The 23433-nt window shown below is 47.6% G+C and overlaps 1 protein-coding gene across 4 annotated transcripts; it reads right to left on the bottom strand.

Moving 5' to 3' along the window:
- Nucleotides 1–11173: 11173 nt before the first annotated feature.
- Nucleotides 11174–22104, bottom strand: LOC309337137 (uncharacterized protein). 4 transcript variants are annotated; one of them, XM_081853850.1, is made up of 3 exons: nt 21899–22104; nt 20594–20735; nt 11174–12912 (listed from the first exon to the last, which is right to left on the bottom strand). In XM_081853850.1, exon 3 carries the CDS (start codon nt 12772–12774, stop codon nt 11842–11844), a length of 933 nt encoding a protein of 310 aa, XP_081709976.1. In that variant the 5' UTR covers nt 12775–12912; nt 20594–20735; nt 21899–22104; the 3' UTR covers nt 11174–11841. The 4 variants fall into 4 exon arrangements, with proteins under 4 accessions (XP_081709976.1, XP_081709975.1, XP_081709974.1 ...); XM_081853849.1 differs by lacking the exon at nt 20594–20735 and having other exon boundaries at nt 11174–12915; XM_081853848.1 differs by lacking the exon at nt 20594–20735.
- Between the last annotated feature and the right edge of the window lie 1329 nt (nt 22105–23433).

The raw sequence follows: 23433 nt of genomic DNA, 5'->3' as shown, positions 1-23433 counted from the left end.
CATTGTAATCAAAGCCTTCCATTTCTCATTGCGGTGTTCTGAGGTGATATTTGGAGCTTATATTTGGTACTTTTGTTTTTGCTTAAAAAAATGTGTTTTTATTTGGCTTTTTCGTCTTTGTGACTGTGGCTTGTTCTTCTTTTTTGATTGATTGTGTGACTGTGGCAATGTATAAAAGCCCCATCCAAACAATGTCTATCATCAGTGCAGGCAAGAAAAGAAATTAATTTTAATCTACAGTACTGTCTTCTTTATTTTATAGTACAGAACATTGATTATTGCTTTCATTTCATTGGTCAGTGGTCTCGTTAGATAGTAAAATTCATGTTAAATTGCTGTTTTAGGAGTTGTTTTTAAAAGTCTGGAACGGATTAATCGGTTATACATTACTTTCTATGGGAAAGCGCGCCTTGGTTTTGGAATGCTTTGGTTTTCGAACAGACTTCCAGAACGGATTAAGTTTGAGAACCAAGATACCACTGTAGTCAGTTTCTTCAGTCAGTCCTGACTGACTATATAATCACAATGGGTTATATTACAGTTTTTGTGTGAACGTAAACAAAGATCCTTGGTGACTCAGGCAGAAGTTGAACAAACAAGAAAGATTTATTTTACAGAACAAAGTTGAAAAAAGCAAAGGATGTGTCAGGATAATGTTGAAAAAAGCAAAGGATGTGTCAGGATAATGTTCTTTCAGGAAACAGTGAAATCAATAATAAATTGTACTAAATTTAGTGTATGTTACAGGCTTCTAAACAAAGTAGTAAATGCACAGCTTCTTTTAAACTTCTGTTGCTTCTTTTAAGTTATTCCTCTTCGATGTTACAGGTGTCTAGAGAGGGTGGCCAATGCTGAGCTTATTTCCAGTTATTTCACTTCAGCTCCTTAATTTAGCTGTTGCAGCTTAATATTTCGATTATTAAACAAGGTGGTACTTTCTGTCAGTTTCCACGCTCCTGAGGTACTTCTGACAGTATAGAAGACCCAGGGGGTCACCACACCCTTCATAACTGGTTTGGGATTCTTCTCTTTCTAGATCTTTCCCTTCCTGACTGAAATGAGACCCAAGTAGACAGTATCCTCACAGCTTCTACTTCTCCTTGCTTCCAGCCTTCCAGTTAACTCCTGTCTGAATACTCTCTCAAAACTAGTCTTTCTAAGCTCAGAGACCCCTTTCTCTAGCTTGGGATAATTTCCTCAGAGTGCACTTCATACACAGACCAGAAACAACCCTCCTCCCTCCTCTCCCACGAAACTATCCCTCCACTTTCTCAGAAACGGCTCATTTTATTTTCCCTCCAAAAATGCTGGCTCCACCCCCCCTGTCTTGGTAGCCAATCAGAGAGAGGCTCCAGCTCTCTCATGGAATTCTGAGGCCCTGCACCCCCTGATTCTGGCCAAGCTCAGCTGCCCATCACAGATAACTTCCTACAATTACTAATTACACACAATCAACACACCTTGGCTGGTTTGACAGTTGATTCAAAGCAGCTAAGAAAGCTCCAGCTAAGACAGTTAAGACATCAGAGGAATCCATGGAAAATTTGATCAAACGTAGGTTGGAATACAAGAGTCTGCTCCACGACAAGAAAGTTGAAAATACGAAAGCCCTTGGGACTAGCTAATGGAACAGAGGGAAGACAAATGCTGGGAGCTGGTGGCCCAGGGTTTAATTGAAGACAGGTCATCAGAGGAAGCCTGAATGGCAACCAGTCTCCTGTAATGAGATGAAAACCCTCGTTTCTTGCCTGAAATCAAACACAGCATCCCCACGAGCTCCTGGAATGGTGGATAGAATAAAAGGTGGGGAAGGTGCTGGTTTTAACCTTTAAAGCCCTATACGGCCTAGGACCCTCGTACCTACGGGACCGCCTCTCCTGGTATGTCCCACAGAGGAACTTGCGGTCTGCAAATAAAAACATCTTGAAGATCCCAGGCCACAGAGAGGTTAGGCTGGCCTCAACTAGAGCCAGGGCCTTCTCGGCCGCAACTCCAATCTGGTGGAACGCTCTGTCACAGGAGACTAGGGCCCTGCAGGACTTGACATCTTTCCGCAGGGCCTGCAAGACAGAGCTGTTCCACCTGGCTTTGGTCAGGGCGCAGCCTGACTCCCTCCTTTGGCAATCTTTACAAAACTTTAGTTTATGGTTGCCATCAATTTGATTTTAATTAATTTTTACAATGAAATGTTTTTAGAATCGTTGGATTATTTTGACTGTTGTTGGCCGCCCTGAGCCCAGCTTCGGCTGGGGAGGGCGGGATATAAATAAAATTTATTATTATTATTATTATTATTATTATTATTACTGGAGGAAGAAAAGGGATTTCAAAAGCAAAACACTGTAGGTCTTAAGATGGACTAATCATGGCCTAGCCACTAACAATATAGTATTTCATGCACATTAATGAGCAGCACAGGGAACGGTCAGTTTCCCAGTGGTATGGAAGGTGCAGTTATGGACCCCGTGGCGAGGGTCAGTGGGGACAAAGCTGCTGTGCGTTCCACACACTTTTGTGGAAGCAGCCTGTGTCTCCTCCTGGACATTGAGAGACACAGCCATTTAAAGCACGTTTCTCAAGTAGGCATCCTAAACTGCTCAGAGACCTGAGATACAGGGGCTGCTTCGCTTAAAGGAAAGTCCGATGGAAGGAGACCAAGGCCTTTATTTCAATTTTTAAAAATTATTAAAGATTTTCTTGGGTTACAAAAGTACGTGCACCGTCTCCATTTTCAGGTTGTAGAGTCTTTTCTACAGAGCAGTTACATTTGGTGTGAGAGAAACCAAGTCCTTCAGCCACATCCCTCAGCAAATGACTTCTCTCCGTCTCCCCTTCACACCCCTCAACCCCTTCCACAATTGTCTCTCAGCCCTAATTTTTCCACACAGTCCTTTAGAACATTTCTATGACCTAAGAGACGTGGAAAACCACCTTCATTGGTCACCTTCCATATATGTCACAAGCCAATGCATAATAAAAACACCTTTGGATTGATTGCTTCTGTCGACAGGTGTCTTTTGTACAGGTACTGTAACGAGCTGGGATAACAGGTAAGACCTCTCCCCTTACAGCAAGTGCTTCTAATCTCAGCTCGTTACGTAACAGTGAAGATACCAGGTAGCCTGGCATCTGGCTGGTGGATAGGGGATCATATACTTATTTCACTCATTGTAATACACATCAATCTCTGATTTGTCTTCTAGGTTTCTGGGGGTTTTCCTGTTGTTATTCTGTTTCTCTCACAGCTACAATAAACCTACCATTAAAATTATGGACTGGTTATTTCTTCATCCACCACCACCCCATACCAATTATTATTTATACCCCGCCCTCCCCGGGCTCAGGGTGACTAACACCAGTAAAATTACAGTAAAAACATAATAGGGGGAAAAAACAACAATTTAAAATACGGGTTAAAATACAGTTAAGAATGCAGCCTTATTTTAAAATAGCTGATAAATCAAGACCATAAGGGAAGGGAAACATAAGTGTCAGGGGCTCAGGAGCTGAGGCACAGGGAAGATGGGAGATGGAGAGCGATGGGGAGGAATCCGAGGGGAGCGTAGGAGGGGACAGTGGTCCGAGGGATTCCATGAGCCTCTCCAGCGAATCGGAAGATTCACAGAAGGGAGCGCCAGTGGCCAGGGGCAGGGGGGTCCCAAGGGGAACGCCCCAGGAGCAAGGGGGCAGCAGGGACTCCCAGAGCAGTAGTTGGAAATCAGGACCAGCTTCCCCACCAGAGCAGAGTGGGGGGGGGAAGAGTCCCAGGCATCGGGGCCAGTGCTTTCCCCACCAGGGAGAGGAGACGAGGCAGAGTCTACCACGCCTCCCTCGGAGAGTCGGACAACGGAAGGGAGGTCAGATCTGGCCAGTGTCACGGAAGAGGGAAGCAGTGATAGAAGTAGTGTAACGGTTAGGAGAAAGGTCACTGGGTTGGCGCGAGAAGCAAGTTCAAATGTACAGGAGCGCGGGACAGCAGAGAGTGAGGATTGGGAACCGGGTCCTAAAGCACGCCGGAGGCAGGGGGAGGAGCTAAGCGACTCAGCGTCGGAAGAGTCCAGAAAGGGCAATGCCCCAGAGGGCAGGAGGACCCAGAGGAGAAGAGAGCAGCGCAGGAGGTGGAGCAGGGCTAGGATCTTAAACTGGTGTGGAAGGGGCGGAGACTCAGACGGGACTTCGCCGATCTAGAGTCTAGACATAGGGCTGCACGCTCTGGCTTTGAAATGGAAATTAAACTTCAATAAAGACTTTTGTACATAACATCAGCCTGGCGTTGGTCCTCTGTGAGCTGGGACCTAGAGGCAGCTCTGACAGTAAGTCCCGTCTCAGTAAAAACCTCGCAGCGTGAGTGGACGCAGCGAGGGGCGAAGATTGGTGCTTCGCGAGCTCACGAAAGCAAGACAAGATGACTACCGAAGAACACATAACAGCCCTGCAAAACGCAGTGGCACAACTTAACGCGGAAATTCTAGCATCTAGGAAGAGGGAAGACGAAGCTGCTGCTGCCTGCAAGGATCTGCAAATCAGGTTGGAAATGTTGACTAAACAGGGGGCGCCGGGAACCAGACCAGAGGGGATTGGGCTGGGAAAGAGAGGAGGCAGCCTCGTGTCTCATTTCGATGGGAATCTGCAGCAGTATCCTAACTTCAGAGCAGACGTGATGTACGCGCTAGAGTTGCTGGAGAAGGACTTTAGAGATGAGCAGGAGAAAGTGGGTTTCATACTAACTCATCTCCACGGAGACGCTAAAGCGTGGCTGCGTAATCTGTGGCGAGATAAGGACCCAGCTCTCCAAGATGCAAAAGCCTTCCTTAAGGCGATGGACGCTTGTTTTTTATCAGCGATAGATGTGGATGTTGCCAGGAAAGAGATACATGGATTAAAACAAGGCAGAGCCACTGTGAGGCAATATCACTCCCGCTATTTTGCATTGGTCAACGCGCTGGGATGGGAGAAAGATTCAGCTGCCGTCAGGGACCTTTTTTGGGAGGGGTTGAATGGGGCTGTGAAAGACGAAATTGCAAGGGGGGAGAGACCCCAGAGCACTCAAGAAGTGGTCCAGAGGGCGCTGACGATTGGGGTGCGTCTGGAAGAACGTTCCTGGAGCAAAGACGAAGGACGTTGGGGACGCACGCCAGCAAGAGCACCTCCTCTTTTTCCCAGGGACACAGCGCGCGCTCAATCCACGCCTCCACTGGGAGGGGGAGAGGAGCCGATGGAGATAGGTGGTGCCAAGGCTCAGTCAGCAGCCAGAGCCCTAACGCCGGGAGCAGTCAAAACGAAGCCTCCTAGAGGGAACAGGAAGTGTTACATCTGCGACAGTGCTCAGCACATGGCGAAAGAGTGTCCCCAGAGGTTGCACAAGCACACTGCAGCCTCAGTGACAATTACAGAAGCAGTTCAGCAGCATGTACCACAGCAGGGAAACGACGGAGTCTGGCTGGAATCATAGGCACTGGGGCCCAGCCAGACGAGTCAGTGAAGCAGTCCCCAGAGATCTTACAGCCCACAGACCCCCTCCCACCCAAACCAGTGGTGCAGCTCACCGCAGCGCTCCAGCTTCCCAATGGCCTCACCATGGAAGTGCCTATTACCATTGACTCTGGCAGCAATGCAGACTTTATAGGAGTGGATTTCATCATGCAACATGGCATAGCGCTCCTGCCTGCCACGATGCCCCTCAAAGTAGTGACAGTCGACGGCAGAGAGCTACTGGGGGGACAAGTGCTACAGCAAACGCCGCCAATGGTGATGCAAATTGGAAACCACCGCGAAGTCATCAGCTTCAATGTTACCCACCTGTCAGACACGCCCATAGTGTTGGGCATGAGTTGGCTGGACCGGCACAGTCCGGCATTAGCATGGTACCAGCGCCAATTGACTTTCAGCTCCTCCTACTGCGCAGCACACTGCATACTGCCCACCCAGGAAGATGAAGGGCCGGAAGATGGAACGCAGTTACACTTGGGCATGCTGCAAGCGGTACCCGACAAATACAGAGAATTCTTGGAGGTCTTCTCCGAGAAGGAGGCGGACAAACTACCCCCCCACAGACCATACGATTGCAAGATTGACCTCCTGCCGGGGGCGACGCTGCCGACTGGAAAACTGTATTCCATGTCTGAAGATGAACTGCAGGAACTGAGGGAGTTCATAGAACTCAACTTGAAGCGGGGATTCATCCGAGAATCCAAAGCGGTGGGGGGCAGCCCCGTGTTTTTTGTGAAGAAAAAAGACACGCCCCAAAAGAGGCTTGTAGTTGATTACCGGGTCATAAACTCGAGGACGAAGCCCACGGCGTTCCCCATGCCCAAGATCGACGACCTGCTGGCGACGGTGCGGAAGGGTCGCATCTTCACCAAGTTGGATCTGCGAGGGGCGTACAACCTTATAAGCATGAGGGAGGGCGATGAGTGGAAGACGGCCATGTTTACGCCTTTGGGCACCTACGAATACAGAGTTATGCCGTTTGGCTTGCAAAATGGCTCCCACTGTTTCCAAGCCTTCATGCATCACGTGTTGGCGGGGCTCCTCTACAAGAAGTGCGTCTGCTTCCTGGACGACATTCTGATCTTCTCGGAATCGCAGGAGGCTCACGAGAGAGATGTCAAGGAAGTCCTGCAGAGGCTACGGGAGCACAGAATTTACGCCAAACTGGAGAAGTGCCAGTTTGACATGACGGAGGTGGATTTCCTGGGCTACAAGCTGTCCGACAGGGGTCTCGCCATGGACAGCGCCAAGGTCCGCTCGGTGCTGGACTGGAAGAGCCCGCGCAATCGGAAGGAGGTCCAGAAGTTTGTCGGCTTCGCCAACTTTTATCGCAAGTTTATCAAGGGTTTCGCAATGCAAACGGCGGCCATCACAGACACCCTCAGCTCCAAGAAGAAGAAGTTCATCTGGACGGAGCAGGCGGAGAAGTCCTTTCAGGAGCTCAAGCGACTCTTCGCATCCGAAGAACAACTGCTACATGTGAACCCCAGCAAACCCATGAGGGTTGAAACGGACGCCTCCGACAGAGCCGTGGGGGCAGTCCTGTTGCAGCAAGATCCGCAAGGAAACTGGAGGCCGTGCGCTTTCTACTCCAGGAAACTCAGCAAGTCGGAGCAGAACTACACCATCTGGGACAGGGAACTGCTGGCCATTCATGCAGCCTTCAAGGTGTGGCGGCACTTCCTCATCGGAGCCAAACACACAGTGCAAGTTCGCACAGACCACAAGAACCTGGAGTACTGGCGTACGACGCAGTTCCTGAACCAGAGACACATCCGATGGGCGGAGTTCTTTGCAGATTTCGACTTCAGAATAGAATACATCCCAGGAGACAGCAACATCATGGCGGATGCGCTATCCAGGAAGCCGCAGTATCTCGAGGCAGAGGCACCGGCGGCAGCCAAGCACATTTTCGCACCGAAAGCGTGGGCATGCGCCGCAGCCACGGTGGACCTGGACGCAGTACGTCGCGCGCTGCAGACAGACTCCTTCACACGATCCAAGATGGAGGAGGTGCGAAGCGGCACAGCGAAGGACGACCAGTTTCAGATACGCGACGGACTGCTCATCCGCAAAGGGGCCCTCTACATGCCGGGAGACGACCTCCGCGCGAAGGTACTGCTGCAGTTACACGACGCACCCAGCGCTGGGCACTTCGGCAAAGAGAAGACGGTGGAATTAGTAGCCAGAGACTTTTGGTGGCCCAAGATGAGGGGAGAAGTCGAGGATTACGTCAAGAGGTGCGACACATGCCAAAGAGCCAAACCAGTACACAGGCCGCCGGCGGGATTGCTGGAACCGCTACAGACGCCCCTTGAGCCGTGGGAGAAAGTGGCCCTGGACTTCGTCACAGATCTGCCCAGCTCGCGAGGCAAGACAGCGGTACTCGTGGTAGTGGACTTGTTCACCAAGATGGCCCACTTCATTCCTTGCGCGAAGGTGGCCACAGTGGAACAGACAGCCAAGATGTTCATAGACCACGTGTTCAAGGTGCACGGCCTACCACGGTATCCTGTCCGACCGGGGGCGCCAGTTCATCTCGAGTTTCTGGCAGAAGCTGATGGGCATCCTGAACGTCAAGGTCAACCTATCGTCGGCGAGACACCCGCAGACCAACGGACAAGCGGAGAGGGTCAACGCCATCATGCAGCAGTACCTGAGATGCTACGCGAACCAGCAGCCCTCGACCTGGGTGGACTATCTACCGCTGGCCGAGTTTGCCTACAACAACACGAAGCACGTGTCCACGGGGGTGACACCGTTTTTCGCCAACAATGGGCGGCATCCCAGAACCTTCCCGGGGTTAGAGAAAGTGGGGGAGGGGGAGCCGCAGGGAGCTGAGGACTGGGCGGCGGAATTACAGGAGGTCCACAAACAGCTCCGAAGGCAGTTGGAGCTAGCTAAACACGCTTACAAAATGCAGGCAGACCGACACAGGAGAGTTGGTGAGGACATACGGGTGGGGGACTGGGTCTGGTTAGCAGCCCAGGCAGTGCCGGCCAGATCGTTAGCTAAGAAGAAGCTCAGACACAAGCAGCTAGGGCCTTACCAAGTCGAGGCACAGATCAACCCAGTGGCCTTCCGGTTGACACTCCCGGAAGGATCCAGAATGTACCCGGTCTTTCATAGATCGGTGCTCATGCCTTATAAGGCGCCTCACAGGTTCCAAGCACCAGGGACAGCTCCTAGCCCGCTCAGAGGTGCACCCACAAGGGGGGGCAGGCCGCCGAGGGAGGAGCCACTCAACGAGGTCACGGAGATCTTGGACTCGAGATGGGGGGAAAAGGGGGTTGAATATCTACTAGCCAGGGAAGGTACCCCGGCCAGCGCCAACAACTGGGTACCGTACTATGCGGTGGAGGAGCGCTACCTCAAAGACGAGTTCCACGCACTGTACCCACACAGGCCCATGCCGGCGGATTATTTCGACGAATATCTTTTCACACCCACACTCTCAACCAGCACATTCCAGGGTTTCTCTTCAGCTGAAGAGGCGTCACAGGAGACCAGCTCCCCAGAGGGATCCCTCTCAGGGTTTGGTACAGGCGGATCTTATTGGTGGGAGGATCAACCTGAGGTGGGCTGGCACAGAGAACTGCCGAGGGGACCATGGCACGCAGTGTCACCCCAGACAACAGAGGAAGGGGGGGCACCGGGCGAGTTGGGGGTAGATCCAGGTTTCGAACACACCTCCCAAGAGATGGAAGCAGAGGAGATCGCCGTCGACGGGACCATGGAGGACTCCCTGGACTTATCCGGCTGGCTGCACGCCACGGGGGAAGAACTGTACCCTGCACTCACCCCCACAACACTGGAGCACCCAGAACCCACACCGGAAGAAGGGGAGGGGGGAAGGGGGGCTTCGAGGGGGGGATGGATGTCAGGGGCTCAGGAGCTGAGGCACAGGGAAGATGGGAGATGGAGAGCGAGGGGGAGGAATCCGAAGGGAGCGTAGGAGGGGACAGTGGTCCGAGGGATTCCATGAGCCTCTCCAGCGAATCGGAAGATTCACAGAAGGGAGCGCCAGTGGCCAGGGGTAGGGGGGTCCCAAGGGGAACGCCCCAGGAGCAAGGGGGCAGCAGGGACTCCCAGAGCAGTAGTTGGAAATCAGGACCAGCTTCCCCACCAGAGCAGAGTGGGGGGGGAAGAGTCCCAGGCATCGGGGCCAGTGCTTTCCCCACCAGGGAGAGGAGACGAGGCAGAGTCTACCACGCCTCCCTCGGAGAGTCGGACAATGGAAGGGAGGTCAGATCTGGCCAGTGTCACGGAAGAGGGAAGCAGTGATAGAAGTAGTGTAACGGTTAGGAGAAAGGTCACTGGGTTGGCGCGAGAAGCAAGTTCAAATGTACAGGAGCGCGGGACAGCAGAGAGTGAGGATTGGGAACCGGGTCCTAAAGCACGCCGGAGGCAGGGGGAGGAGCTAAGCGACTCAGCGTCGGAAGAGTCCAGAAAGGGCAATGCCCCAGAGGGCAGGAGGACCCAGAGGAGAAGAGAGCAGCGCAGGAGGTGGAGCAGGGCTAGGATCTTAAACTGGTGTGGAAGGGGCGGAGACTCAGACGGGACTTCGCCGATCTAGAGTCTAGACGTAGGGCTGCACGCTCTGGCTTTGAAATGGAAATTAAACTTCAATAAAGACTTTTGTACATAACATCAGCCTGGCGTTGGTCCTCTGTGAGCTGGGACCTAGAGGCAGCTCTGACAATAAGGGTCAAACAAAATTTATTCCCCCCCCCCCGACAGCCCCCAAAAGCAAAGAAGCCAAGACAGCTGTCTTGGCTTCCTCTTTAGCCACGCGCAACCTGTCCAGCCAGGAGAAGCTGTGCACGGCTTTGTTTTTAGCCGCGGGGCTGGGACGGGGAAAGCCCGAGCTGCCCCCGATCCCAGCCCCCAGAACAGGCAGCTATCCGCAAGCCTTCGGAGCCCAGCGGGAACGCCGGTCTCCGAAGGCTTGCAGATAGCTGCCTGAAGCCTGCATTCGCTCCATAGGACGCACACACATTTCCCCTTCATTTTTGGAGGGGGAAAAGTGTGTCCTATAGAGCAAAAAATACAGTAATAATAAGTTTTATTTATACCCCGCCCTCCCCAGGCAAAGCCGCGCTCAGGGCGGCTAACACCAGTAAAATTACAGTAAAAACATAATAGGAAAAAAAAACCTTACCAATTTAAAATACAGGTTAAAATGCAATTTAAAACGCAGCCTCATTTTAAAAGTAGCCCACAGATCAAAACCATAAGAGGAGGTAAACACAACGGTCAGACTGAGTCCAAACCAAAGGCCAGGTGGAACAGCTCTGTCTTGTAGGCCCTGTGGAAAGATGTCAAGTCCCGCAGAGCCCTAGTCTCTTGTGACAGAGCATTCCACCCACCAAGTTGGGGCCAGTACTGAAAAGGCTCTGGCCCTACTTGAGACCAATCTAACCACCTTGTGACTTGGGACCTCCAAAATGTTGTCATTTGTGGACCTTAAGGTCCTCCACCAAGTGTTCCAGGAGAGGCGGTCCCGTAGGTACGTGGGTCCTGGGCCTCAATTAAAACAATGCATGTCATGCTGCCATTACTATAATTCTAGTTTAACCAACTCATTTCCGGGTTTGAAGTGGTCGTAATCCAAAATGATCATCAACGAGGCTGTTCGTAACCTGAGGTACACTGTACAAAGCCATTTATACATTACTAACTATTGTGATACGCTACCTTGATTACTTTACTATATGAAAGTACAACTTTACATTGAAACACCAGATCATCACATACATGGGATGCATTTAAATTTGATTTCCACCTATAGGAGCCTATTCATTAGAAGGAAGAAATGAACCCTTGAGAGAGCCAGTGTGGTGTAGTGGTTAAGAGCAGTGGTTCGTAATCTGCTGAACCGGGTTCGCGTCTCTGCTCCTCCACCTGCAGCTGCTGGGTGACCTTGGGCCAGTCACACTTCTCTGAAGTCTCTCAGCCCCACTCACCTCACAGAGTGTTTGTTGTGGGGGAGGAAGGGAAAGGAGAATGTTAGCCGCTGTGAGACTCCTTAGGGTAGTGATAAAGCGTGATATCAAATCTAAACTCCTCCTCCTCTTCTTCTTGTTGAGGAAAAATCTTTCTACACTCCATACATCTAAATGGTTCCTTCCATATAAGTCTGTAAACATTTTGTAAGTACTCCATTAAACAGAAGCAGTTTCTGCACTCCTGAAATTTAATGTTTCTTCCTTTGTGAGTCCATTGATGTTTTGTAAGGTGTCCACTCTGACTGAAGTTCTTTCCACACTCCATACATTTAAATGGTTTCTCACCTGTGTGAGTCCATTAATGTACTCTTAGTTTCCTTTAGACTGAAGCTCCTTCCACACTTCATACATTTGCTGTATACGGTTTCTCCCCTGTGTGAGTCCTTTGATGGTTTCTTAGCGTTCCGCTGTGACAGAAGCTCCTTCCACACTCCATACATTTAAATGTTTTTTCTCCCGTGCAAGTCTGTTGATGTACTCTTAGAGTTCCCTTTTGACTGAAGCTCTTTCCACACTCCATACATTTAAATGGTTTCTCCCCTGTGTGTGTTCGATGATGTAAAGTCAGATGTTCACCTGAACGAAAGCTTTTTCCACATTCCAAACATTTATAAGGTCTCTCACCCGTGTGAGTTTGATGATGTCTATTAAGTGATGAACTCTGACTGAAACTTTTTCCACACTCCATACATTTAAATGGTTTCTCCCCTGTGTGACTCCGTAGATGTTTTCTAAGGTTTCCATTATGTGTGAAGCTCTTTCCGCAGTCCATACATTTAAATGGTTTCTCCCCTGTGTGAGTTCTATGATGTAAAGTCAGATGATCACTTGAACGAAAGCTCTTTCCACATTCCATACATTCATATGGTTTCTTCCCTGTATGAGTCTGTAGATGTATGCTAAGGTTTCTATTATGTGTGAAGCTCTTTCCACAGTCGATACATTTAAATGGTTTCTCCTCTGTGTGAGTCCGTAGATGCTTGCTTAGCGTTATGCTATGACAGAAGCTCTTTCCACACTCTATACATTTAAATGGTTTCTCCCCTGTGTGAGTCCGTTGATGGTTGCTTAGCGTTATGCTATGATAGAAACTCTTCCCACACTCTATACATTTAAATGGTTTTTCTGTGGCGTGAATCCTTTGATGTACAATAAGTTGTCTACTCATACTGAATCTCCATCCACACCGCATACATTTGTTGGGTTTCTCACTCATGTGAGTTAGATGATGTGAAGTAAGGGATGAAGTTTGTCTGACGCTCTTTCCACACTCCATACCTTTAAACGGTTTCCCCACTCTGTGAGTTTATTAACTGTGCACATGGACTGAAGCACATTCCACATAAACCACATTTGAATGGTCTCTTCGTATTTCCAAATGAAAATACAGATGACACACTGTCTTCTCCATAACCTGCTTGGAAATGAGAGGAGAGGAAAACCCCTGTTAGTATTTCAAGGAAGAGAAGAAAGACTGTAACACACATCAAATGCAATTAGCTCCTTCTCTTATTTCAACCTATTGTACATTCCTCCCTGTCTTCTTTATGTCGCAAATTTTAAGCAAATGAGGTGAAACAATGCCAAATAATAGGAACGCATCATCAACCTTCCATAAGACTAAATTATCATTAATAAAGTAGTTTGATCTAAGAATACAGTTGTGGGGTTGCCTTTTTAAATAAGGACCTGCCTCACAGGAAAGGGAGCTGTTCTCCTGAGATACAGGAGGTGCAAACCTATTAAGAACCTGTTTTCTGACCGGGGTGGGGAATTTATTTCTGAGGTTTTTGAGAATTTCCTGGAAGCGCAGGGGACTACGCATGAGTTATCTTGCCCCCAAAGTCCCTGGCAAAATGGGCTTGTTGAAGTTGTCATCATCATCATCATCATTTTTAATTTGTATAACGCCTTTCTATCTTACAATACTCAAGGCGGTTTACAAGCTGAGGAAACAAAAAATGTACATCTTATAACAATCTAATGCAATACAAAAATGTGATAATAAAACATAACTTTAAAATAGGCAACCTCCATCCAAAAAGTAACATTCAACAATCATTAGAATAGTATGATTCTGAATTAATGGGAGAAGATGAAAAGCCTGTTGAATCTGATAATTTGCTTGATGATTTAAAGTCACAGACACCCGAGGGGAGGTTAGATTCTTTTGAGTTTTCTGACCGTGAGCCTACAGGCATCTCTTCAGTCTGACAATGGTGGTTTACAACCTGAAACTAGTAGTTCACTTAGTCCCGTTAAGTCTGAGGAGTCAGACTCTCCTTCCGGACTCAGACGTTCAGATAGAAAGAGGCAGAAGCCACAACGTTTTGCAGATGAACATTTTAATACTGTGTATGCCAGTAAGGCGGTTTTTGAACCAAAAAGCTACAATGATATTCAGAATTTACCTAAGCACCAAGCTGTAAATTGGTATAAAGCTATGAACTCTGAGATAGCTTCTTTAAAAGAGCATAACACTTGGTCTCTTGTACCACAAACCCCAGATATGAGACTTATTGATTCAAAATGGGTTTATAGAGTTAAAATGAATGACAAAAATGAAGTTGTAAGGTACAAGGCAAGATTAGTTGCTAGGGGTTTTCAACAAATTCCAGGTGAAGATTATGATTTGTGTTATTCACCAAGTGTAAAATATGAGAAAGTTCAGCTTTTGATAAAAGATGCATCACAACGTGGACATTCTGTTTATCATTTAGATATAAAAACTGCATATTTGTTTGCAGATTTAAAAGAACAAATTTTTATGCGTGTTCCTGAAAGCATAGACACCGCTGAAGGTTTGGTATGCAAATTAAATAAATCCCTTTATGGTCTGCACCAAAGTGGAAGGAATTGGCACCAAACCTTAGCAAAAGAATTGCTGGATATTGGTTTTTCACAAGGAAAGGCAGACAATTGTGTGTTTATAAAGGAAATGGCAAACTCTGTAACAAAAATATGTGTGTATGTAGATGACGTGTTAATTTCTACAAAAACTAAACAGGAATATGAACAGGTAGTATCACAGTTACAGAATAAATTTGATGTGGTGGAATTAGGCAAAGCTAAAAATTACTTATCCATGCATATTGAGAAAGGTAAAAATGGATCTTTTCTGGTTCATCAAACTGCAAAAATTGATGATCTTGTTGAAATGCTACGTTTAGAAAATGCAAATGGGAAGGAAATGCCTATGGTGTGTGGTTTCACCTTTACTGGTGAAGATAAGCCATTTCCTAACAAAACTTTGTATTGTTCTGCTATAGGCAAGCTAAATTTCATTCAAAGAATCTCAAGACCAGATATAACTTATGCTTTTCACTTTCTGGCAAAATTTGTGGAAAAGCCCACTATGCAATGTTTCTCTGCTCTTAAGAGAGTGGTAATGTACCTTAAACATACCAAACATTATAGGTTGCAGTTTACATCCAGTATTGACAAAGGTTTTGAAATTTTCTGCAATGCATCTCATGCAGTGGAACAAAATAATTGCATGGGCGTGTCTGGTATGGTGTTTTGTTATAACGGTTGTCCATTTGAATGGAAGTCCCAGACACAAACCATTATTTGTCTCTCCACAACAGTGAGTGAATTATGTGCATGCGTTCAGGCCATTCGTGATGTAGAATGGTATCTGCAAGTATTCGCAGACCTACAGATGCAAGTAACACTACCAGTAAAAGTTTACCTTGATTCCCAGAGCGGACTCGCTATCCTGTGTTCAGAAACCAATACGCAGCGCACTAGAGTCTTGAGATTACGTTTGCAGTTTGTAAAGAAACTAATTGCTGATGAAATGATTGTATTTCAATATGTTCCAGGAGACAACCAAATTGCAGACATTTTTACAAAAGCACTTCCAAAGGTTACACATGAAAGACATGTACAAAATATGCTTTATGTTTTTGTTCCACAATGATGAACCGCAGGGGAAATGTTGAATGGTTTCTTTAAATGTAAAGGTTCATCATTGTTCCACCAGTTGTGTATGTCTTTAAGGGGCCAGAGCAAAATAACGAGACCCAGGTTTACAGCTTTGAAACATAGCTGTATTGAGTTGTATTGATTAAGCTGTGTCAGCATTTGGGTGTAGTATATAAGGAGCAGCACCTAGGTCTCCCATTACCCTGGGGGATGGGTTGGGTCATGGTTGTTTGTTGTTATCTTTAGTGTAAATGGAGTTTTTGTTTTTGTTATTAAAACCTTGTTTAGCTTATTTTTGAGTCCTTTTTAATGCATGGTCTCCCCAGCAAGCTCTCTGCAGCTCTACCATAGTGCAAATAGCCAACACAAACGTGTCCTCCATTTCTCAGAATCAGAGTTGCTAATGACATTTTTCATTCTCTGTCTAATATTATTCCACCCCTGAGGCACATTTTAGCCCTTTGGACCCCTGGATAATTATTAATCACCTACACAGTCCCTTGGGCCCCAGGAGGTGCATAGCAACCATATTGGGAGACCCAGGGTTCAGGTTTTTCTAGGGACTGTAGCCTGGAACTGGTGAGAAGGCTTGGCGCTTGGAATAAACTGAAGGTGTGCTCAGGTAGGCAAATGTCCTTGGAAATGGACCTCCATCTGTCAGCCTTGCAGTGCAGAGGGAGAGCTGGAGATGCAGGAAAAGGCTGTTGGAGCCTGGCTGCTGGAATCCCAGATGGAAACACTCACCCCAATTTTTATTTATTAGATTTAGAAACCATCCTTCTACGTCTGAGTGTGAGGGGCAGGCCAGGAGTCCTGTCTCATGCTGTGTGTAGGAGCAAGAGACATGGATGGCGAGGGAGCTGCTGCAGTGACCAGCAACACCTGTGCCATGTTTGTCCTCCGGCCTGAGAATGTGCAGAATTACAGCTGCAGCAGATGCAGGAAGAGAAGGAACAGCAAGCTGAGGTCTGCCTATCTGCAGAGAAATGGGGCTTTTAGGAACCCTGATGTGTCACTCGAGCTGCAAAATCAATTCTGGGTCAGAGGAGCAAGATGCAGACCTCAGAACGCGCCAAGGTGGCTGTGGAAGGGGCAATTCCTACCACTCCCCAGAGGAGGAAGAAGGATGTGATGGTGGTACGTGACTTCCTACTAAGAGGGACAGAGGCAGCAGTGTGTGGAGGTAACAGGATCAGTGTTAGATATATATGAGCTAGGTGCCAAATGTCTTGTTAAATCAAGGTTACAGCCGCCCAAAATTGAATGCCTGGAGTCATGAGAAGAGAAGACCCTGATGTTCGAAAAGATTGGGGGCATAAGGAGAAGGGGACGACAGAGGACAAGATGGTTGGACAGTGTTCTCAAAGCTACCAGCATGAATTTGACCAAAGTGCGGGAGGCAGTGGAAGACAGGAGTGCCTGGGGTGCTCTGGTCCATGGGGTCACGAGGAGTCGGACACAACTAAACGACTAAACAACAACAACAGTTGCCATTTTGTTTTTGTTTTTTATAATATTTTATTTGGATTTTTCAAACATAAATGCAAAAATAAAAAACAGTATAGCATATATCATGACCTCTTTTCATAACATCTTTGGACTCCCTCACGCCTCCCGCTCCCATTTACATCATTGCCAATTCTTGCCAGCAATTTATCATCTTGTTTACGCTCTTATGTCAAATTCATTTAGATATAATCTATGAATTCTCCACAAAGTTTATAATTTTTTCTCAAATTTACTTATCATCTTAATTCTCACTAATTTAGTGGTGCACAATTATTTATGATCTAGCATCCTTTCTTAACATTCAGACAAATTACAGTATTTTTTTAAATAAATCTTGAATTTCTTCCAATCTTCTTCAACCCTCTCCTCTCCCAGGTCTCGGATTCTGCCAGTCATCTCGGCTAGTTCCATATAGTCCATCAGTTGCATCTGCCACTCTTCCAGCGTGGGTAATTCTTGAGTCTTCCAATTCTTAGCGATGAGTATCCTTGCTGCCGTTGTTGCATACATGAAAAATGTTCAGTCCTTCTTTAACACCTTCTGGCCGACAATGCCCAGAAGGAAGGCCTCTGGTTTCTTGGTGAAGGTATACTTAAATACCTTTTTCAGCTCATTATATATCATTTCCCAGAAGGCCTTCACCCTAGGGCAAGTCCACCAGAGGTGAAAGAATGTTCCTTCATTTTCTTTACATTTCCAACATTTATTATCAGACAAATGGTATATCTTGGCAAGTTTAACTGGGGTCATGTACCATCAATATATCATTTTCATTACATTTTCCTTCAAAGCATTACATGCAGTGAAGTTCAACCCAGTGGTCCACAACCTTTCCCAGTCCTCAAGCATAATGTTATACCCAATGTCCTGTGCCCACTTTATCATAGCTGATTTAACCATTTCGTCTTGTGTATTCCATTTTAACAGCAAGTTATACATTCTTGAAAGTACCTTAGTCTTTGGTTCTAACAATTCTGTATCTAACTTCGATTTCTCCACCTGGAACCCTAGCTTTTTATCATTTTTAAAAACTTCATTAATCTGAGCATAATGTAACCAGTCTCGCACTTTATCCTTGATTTTCTCCAAACTCTGCAATTTCCAATTGTCTCCATCTTTTTCTAGTATTTCCCAATATTTTGGCCATTTGGCCTCCATATTGGGTCTTTTTCGGGCCTTAGCTTCCAGGGGTGAAAGCCACCTTGGAGTTTTATTCTCCAATAAGTCTTTGTATTTTGTCCAGACATTAAATACTGCTTTCCTGACAATATGGTTCTTAAAGGCCTTATTGATCTTAACCTTGTCATACCATAAGTATGCATGCCAACCAAAAGCATTGTTAAAACCTTCCAGATCCAGTACATCAGTGTCTTCCAGAAGTAGCCAGTCTTTTAGCCAGCAGAAAGCTGCGGCTTCATAGTACAGCTTTAAGTCTGGCAGGGCAAAGCCCCCTCTTTCTTTCGCATCGGTTAATATCTTAAACTTAATTCTGGGCTTTTTGCCCTGCCAGACAAATTTAGAGATATCTCTCTGCCACTTCCGGAAGCACTCCGTCTTGTCCACAATCTGTAATGTTTGAAACAAAAACAACATTTTTGGCAATACATTCGTCTTAATAGCAGCAATTCGGCCTAACAAAGAAAGCTTCAATTTTGTCCAACTGTCCAAGTCTCTCTTAATTTCAGTCCAACATTTTTCATAGTTATTCTTAAATAGACTCAGATTTTTTTGCTGTTATATTTACCCCTAGGTACTTTACTTTTTTAACCACAATTAGTTCTGTTTCTCTCTGAAACCGTTCTGACTCTGTATCTGTCAAATTTTTCCCCAGCACCTTAGTTTTCTGTTTATTTAGTTTAAATCCCGCCACCCGACCAAAGTCTTGTATCAGTTGCAATACTCTTTTTGTACTAGATTCTGGCTCCTGCAAAGTCAAAACTAGGTCATCTGCAAAGGCTTTAAGTTTATATTGTTTCGCTCCGACCCGAATCCCTTCCACCAACCAGTCCCCTCTAATCATATTCAAGAGCACCTCCAGAACTGAGATAAACAACAGAGGGGAAATCGGGCAGCCTTGTCGTGTTCCTTTTTCAATTTTGAACTCTTCTGTAACCACATTGTTAACTATCAATTTGGCCTTTTGTTCTGAGTATATTGCGTCAATCCCATTCTCAAAACCCCGTCCCACTCCCATCTCTTTTAAATTTCCCTTCATAAATTTCCAAGAAATGTTATCAAAGGCCTTCTCCGCATCTATAAAAATTAGCACTGCTTTTGTATTTATATCTGTTTGCAAAAGTTCCAAAATGTCAATAATGTTCCTTGTATTAGCAAACATATGTCTACCTGGGAGAAAGCCTGCCTGGTCTTTATGAATTACTTCATTTAAGACTCTTTTAAGTCTACCTGCCAAAATGTCTGCAAATATTTTATAATCCACATTTAGAAGGGAGATGGGACGATAGTTCTTGAGTTGTGTCTTTTCAGTTTCAGATTTTGGTATCAATGTGATGAAAGCTTCCTTCCACGATTCCGGCGCCCTCTTTCCCTCCATAATTTTGTTGCTGACCTCCATCAATGGTTGAATCAAGTAGTCTTTTAATGTCTTATAATACTTGGAGGTCAGACCGTCTGGCCCTGGAGATTTGCCCAATTGCATATTCTGAATGGCTTGTTCAATCTCTTGTCGTGTTATTTTATTATTCAGAGTTAATCTGTTTTCTTGTGACAATTTTGTTAGTCCATTTTTCCCCAAAAATTGTTTAATCTCAACCTCATCTTGCGGCCCTTGAGTATATAATTTTTTGAAATATCTCTGGAAACACTTTCTAATCTCCGCGGGGTTCTGAATGTTTCTTCCTTCAATTTCTAAGTTTGTGACTGTATTTAATTTTTGTCTCTTCTTCAACTGCCACGCTAGCAGTTTCCCACATTTGTTTGCCGATTCAAAAAACAGTTGCCATTTTGGGGTAGGATGGTTCTAAAGCCTTATTTTTCAAATGATGGACAGATTGTGATTGATTCTCAGTTAAACATCTGGCTAGTTCAAAGGACAACCTTGTGCTAGGTTTAAGAGCTTCTGAGAACTTAAAGAAGAAATGTCCTGTGATCCAGGGACAGTAGACATAGATATTGGCCTATTCTGACTTCTTTTTCTTAATGGTGACACAGACCACTCATAATGAAAGATGATTCTTCACAACAAGTGTGAGAGGGCAGTGCAGACAAGAGACGACAATTCACTATCACATTGTTCACTGCTGCTGCTTATTGGATCAGTGATTTTGTTTAAATGAGCTACACATACTGTAGGGTCTCAGTGCATACTGGGCAATAATGGGTAGGGAATGTGCCTCCTCATCCCATAGTCAGGACACAGGACTATCCTTGTCGGAATGCTCTGCCCAAGCCTCTCAAACTGTCCTCCTTTGGGGTGGGGGGCCATGGACTCCTCGCCCCCCACCCTAAGGGAGAGCCCCACCTGTGCTCCAACAGGGAAGATCTGCAACACGGGAAAAGGTGGATATTAAAGGTTGAGAGGTCTGATTGTGGGGAAGGAGGGAAAGAGAGAGGAGGTGGAAGCAGGGATGTTTCCACGGGAAGAGATTCAAAAGGTGAGTATAAAGGAGAAGCCAGCCTTCAAATCGGGGTCATTGTACCTGGCTCCCTTTCCGACTCAGAACCTGAGAGACACTCCCTTCTGGAACATCCCCAGGCCATCTTCTGGAATATAAACCAGGCATCTTTGGGGACATCATCCAGACCTCCTTTTACTGTTGGAACCTTGGATTCACATAGTTGCTGGAGTACAGATGTCAATCATAATCCCTGAAAAATCGTCTTGGTATCCACGTCCACCTTGAACTCCCAAGTCACACTGAGCCCCAAAAAACCTTCTCTGCTGAGGTTTCTCTGAAAATACTAATTATCTGCATTTTGTTTTCTCCTTCCTGTATGATCTGGAACATCCTCCTGATGCATTTGTCTGTCTCTGCTCTTTCCTCTTTTGTTTCACTAGTCATTTATCAGTCCCCCCTTTTCCTCCAAGGAGGCAGGTGAGTCCAAGAGGGAAGATCCCGCAGGGGAATTTAACCCCCTGCCTCCCAGGTCCTTGTCGGACACTCTTTCTTCTCAGGCTGGTCTCATTCAGGGGCTTCACACGAGGCTCCAATTGCTTTGACTAGAAGCCTCCTCAAGCAATCTTAGAATGATTGTTATTCTTCTTCTGTTTATCTATGCCCCACCTTTTTATCCTGACACGGGCTCCTTCAAGTGCCCCTCTGCTCTCCTCTCCCAGTGGACCAATGGTCCGGCTTGGAAGAATGCAGATCAAGGGGTCTGGAGCTCCCAGCAACTTCCCTGGGTCAAAATCGGGGGGGGGGGGGAGGGGGTTCAGCTTGCAGGAATCCTTCTCTAGGTCAATGGAGAAGCCAAGGCAGCCCCTGCAGAAACCCCCCTGCCAGCCCCCCAGGTGGAGGCATCCCAGAAAAAGGCCCCATGCCTCTTTCTTTCTCCACCCCCCTGCCATTTATCAACATGGCGTCTCACCCCCAGGGAGGCTTCCATTCAACCCTCAGCCCCCCAACATCCTCTGCTCCCCCCTCTTCCCCAAAGTCTCCCCTGCACCCTCTGGCCCTCCTTGGCACGGCTCGCCCTGCTTGGGGGTGGGGGCTTTTGGGGGCACCCCATTGGTGGGAAAACGTGTCTGGTGGGGGGGGGCTTCAAAAGAGACGGCGCAAGGGAAACACTGCAGGTGGGGGGTCCACGCTTTGCAGCTGCATTGCATGGATGCGAGCCTCTTCATATGGGTCCCAGGAGAAGAGATTAATAGGGGGCTCTGTGCCCCTTTCTCTCCGACCCCATCGCCCCTCCCCGCCTTCGTCCCAAGGCAGGAGCTTTTGGGGGACCAAGAAAGCGTCTCTCTATCCTTTTCTCCCCCCCCCTCCTCCCACCGGCATCTTTACCTCTTTCTCCTCTGACCCTTCGCCTCCCTTTGTAGCTATTCCGATTTCCTTTCTTGCAATGCAAAGCGGAGTAGGGGGGTCCGTGGTCGACTGGCGCTCCTCTTTACCTTTCTGAAACCTCTCGCTTCTCCAGGGTCTCCTTCTGCCCCCCCCACTTCCTGCAAACCTCCGACCCACAGAGTGACCCCTTCCTGGGAGAAGCCCATTCCACTTTCCGCATGGGAGCCGGACGTCTCGGCGCTGCCTTCGGCTTCCTCCCCTTTGGGCTCCCTTGCGAAGTTGCCCAACTCCACGCCCACCCCATTGACGGGGGAGGGGGTTTCTGGAGGAGGAGGAGGAGGAGGAGGGCCGGATCAAGATCCTTTGGTCCCTGAAAGAGAACCCAAACAGACTCCAAACTCTGCAGACAGCATTTTCCAGCTGCTGCCTGGACCACCGAGCAGGGAGGGGAGAGATGCTCTTGGGCTGAAATTCTCCTTGCAGGATTCCCAAAACGGGCTTCTGGTTTCCCACTGGGACTCCGGGAGAGCAGGATTCGGGGCGAGATGGGGCCCTTGGTCGGATCCAACTATAGGGCCTTCTTATGTTCTGTGTGCGCGCATTCACACACGTGTGTGTGTGTGTATGCACCTTCAGGGAGATTCCCTGGCTCTTCTCTGCAACGAAGATGAACCAGCTGTGCACCCAACTCCCTTCATTTGGGGGGGGGGGTGTGTGTGGAGAATCTCTCCTCACCTGTCCAGCAATTTCCTGGTCTGCTCCGTCTCCCTCCACCCCCACATCCCACCGACTTTGTAAAGGTAAAGGGGCCCCTGACCATTAGGTCCAGTTGTGGCTGACTCTGGGGTTGCGGTGCTCATCCCGCTTTACTGGCCGAGGGAACCGGCATACAGCTTCCGGGTCCTGTGGCCAGCAGGACTAAGCCGCTTCAGGTGAACCAGAGCAGCGCACAGAAACGCCGCTTACCTTCCCGCCAGAGCGGTACCTATTTATCTACTTGCACTTTGACGTGCTTTCGAACTGCTAGGTTGGCAGGAGCAGGGACCTAGCAACGGGAGCTCACCCCGTCAAGGGGATTCGAACCGCCGACCTTCTGATCGGCAATCCTAGGCTCTGTGGTTTAACCCACAGCACCACCCGCATCCCTTTGCCACCGACGTTGTTAAACCAGCTCTATCTCTCTTTCAAATCAGAAGCAGTGAAGGTCCTGCGTGAGAGTCTGGAGGAGGTTGGAGGATGGATGGCAGCTAATGGATGGAGGTTGAATCCTGACAAGACAGAAGGACTGTTTTTGAGGGACAGGGGGCAGGCGGGTGTGGAGGGCTCACTGGTCCTGAATGGGGTAATTGTACCCTGAAGGACCAGGTGCGCACCCTGGGAGTCATTTTGGACTCGCAGGTGTCCATGGAGGTGCAGGTCAATTCTGTGTCCAGGGCAGCTGTTTACCAGCTCCGTTTGGTATGCAGGCTGAGACCCTGCCCACCCACAGAGTGTCTTGCCAGAGTCGTGCATACTCTGTTTATCTTCCGCTTGGA

This window comes from Podarcis erhardii (assembly GCF_964252035.2).
Source record: "Podarcis erhardii genome assembly, chromosome: 2".
NCBI classification, from domain to species: Eukaryota; Metazoa; Chordata; class Lepidosauria; order Squamata; family Lacertidae; genus Podarcis; species Podarcis erhardii.
This window is presented reverse-complemented; position numbering and strand designations above follow the sequence as displayed.

Excerpts from the sequence above, each read along its gene's own strand:
- LOC309337137 (XM_081853850.1), bottom strand. The coding sequence starts at position 12,774 with ATGGAGTGTGGAAAGAGCGTCAGACAAACTTCATCCCTTACTTCACAT.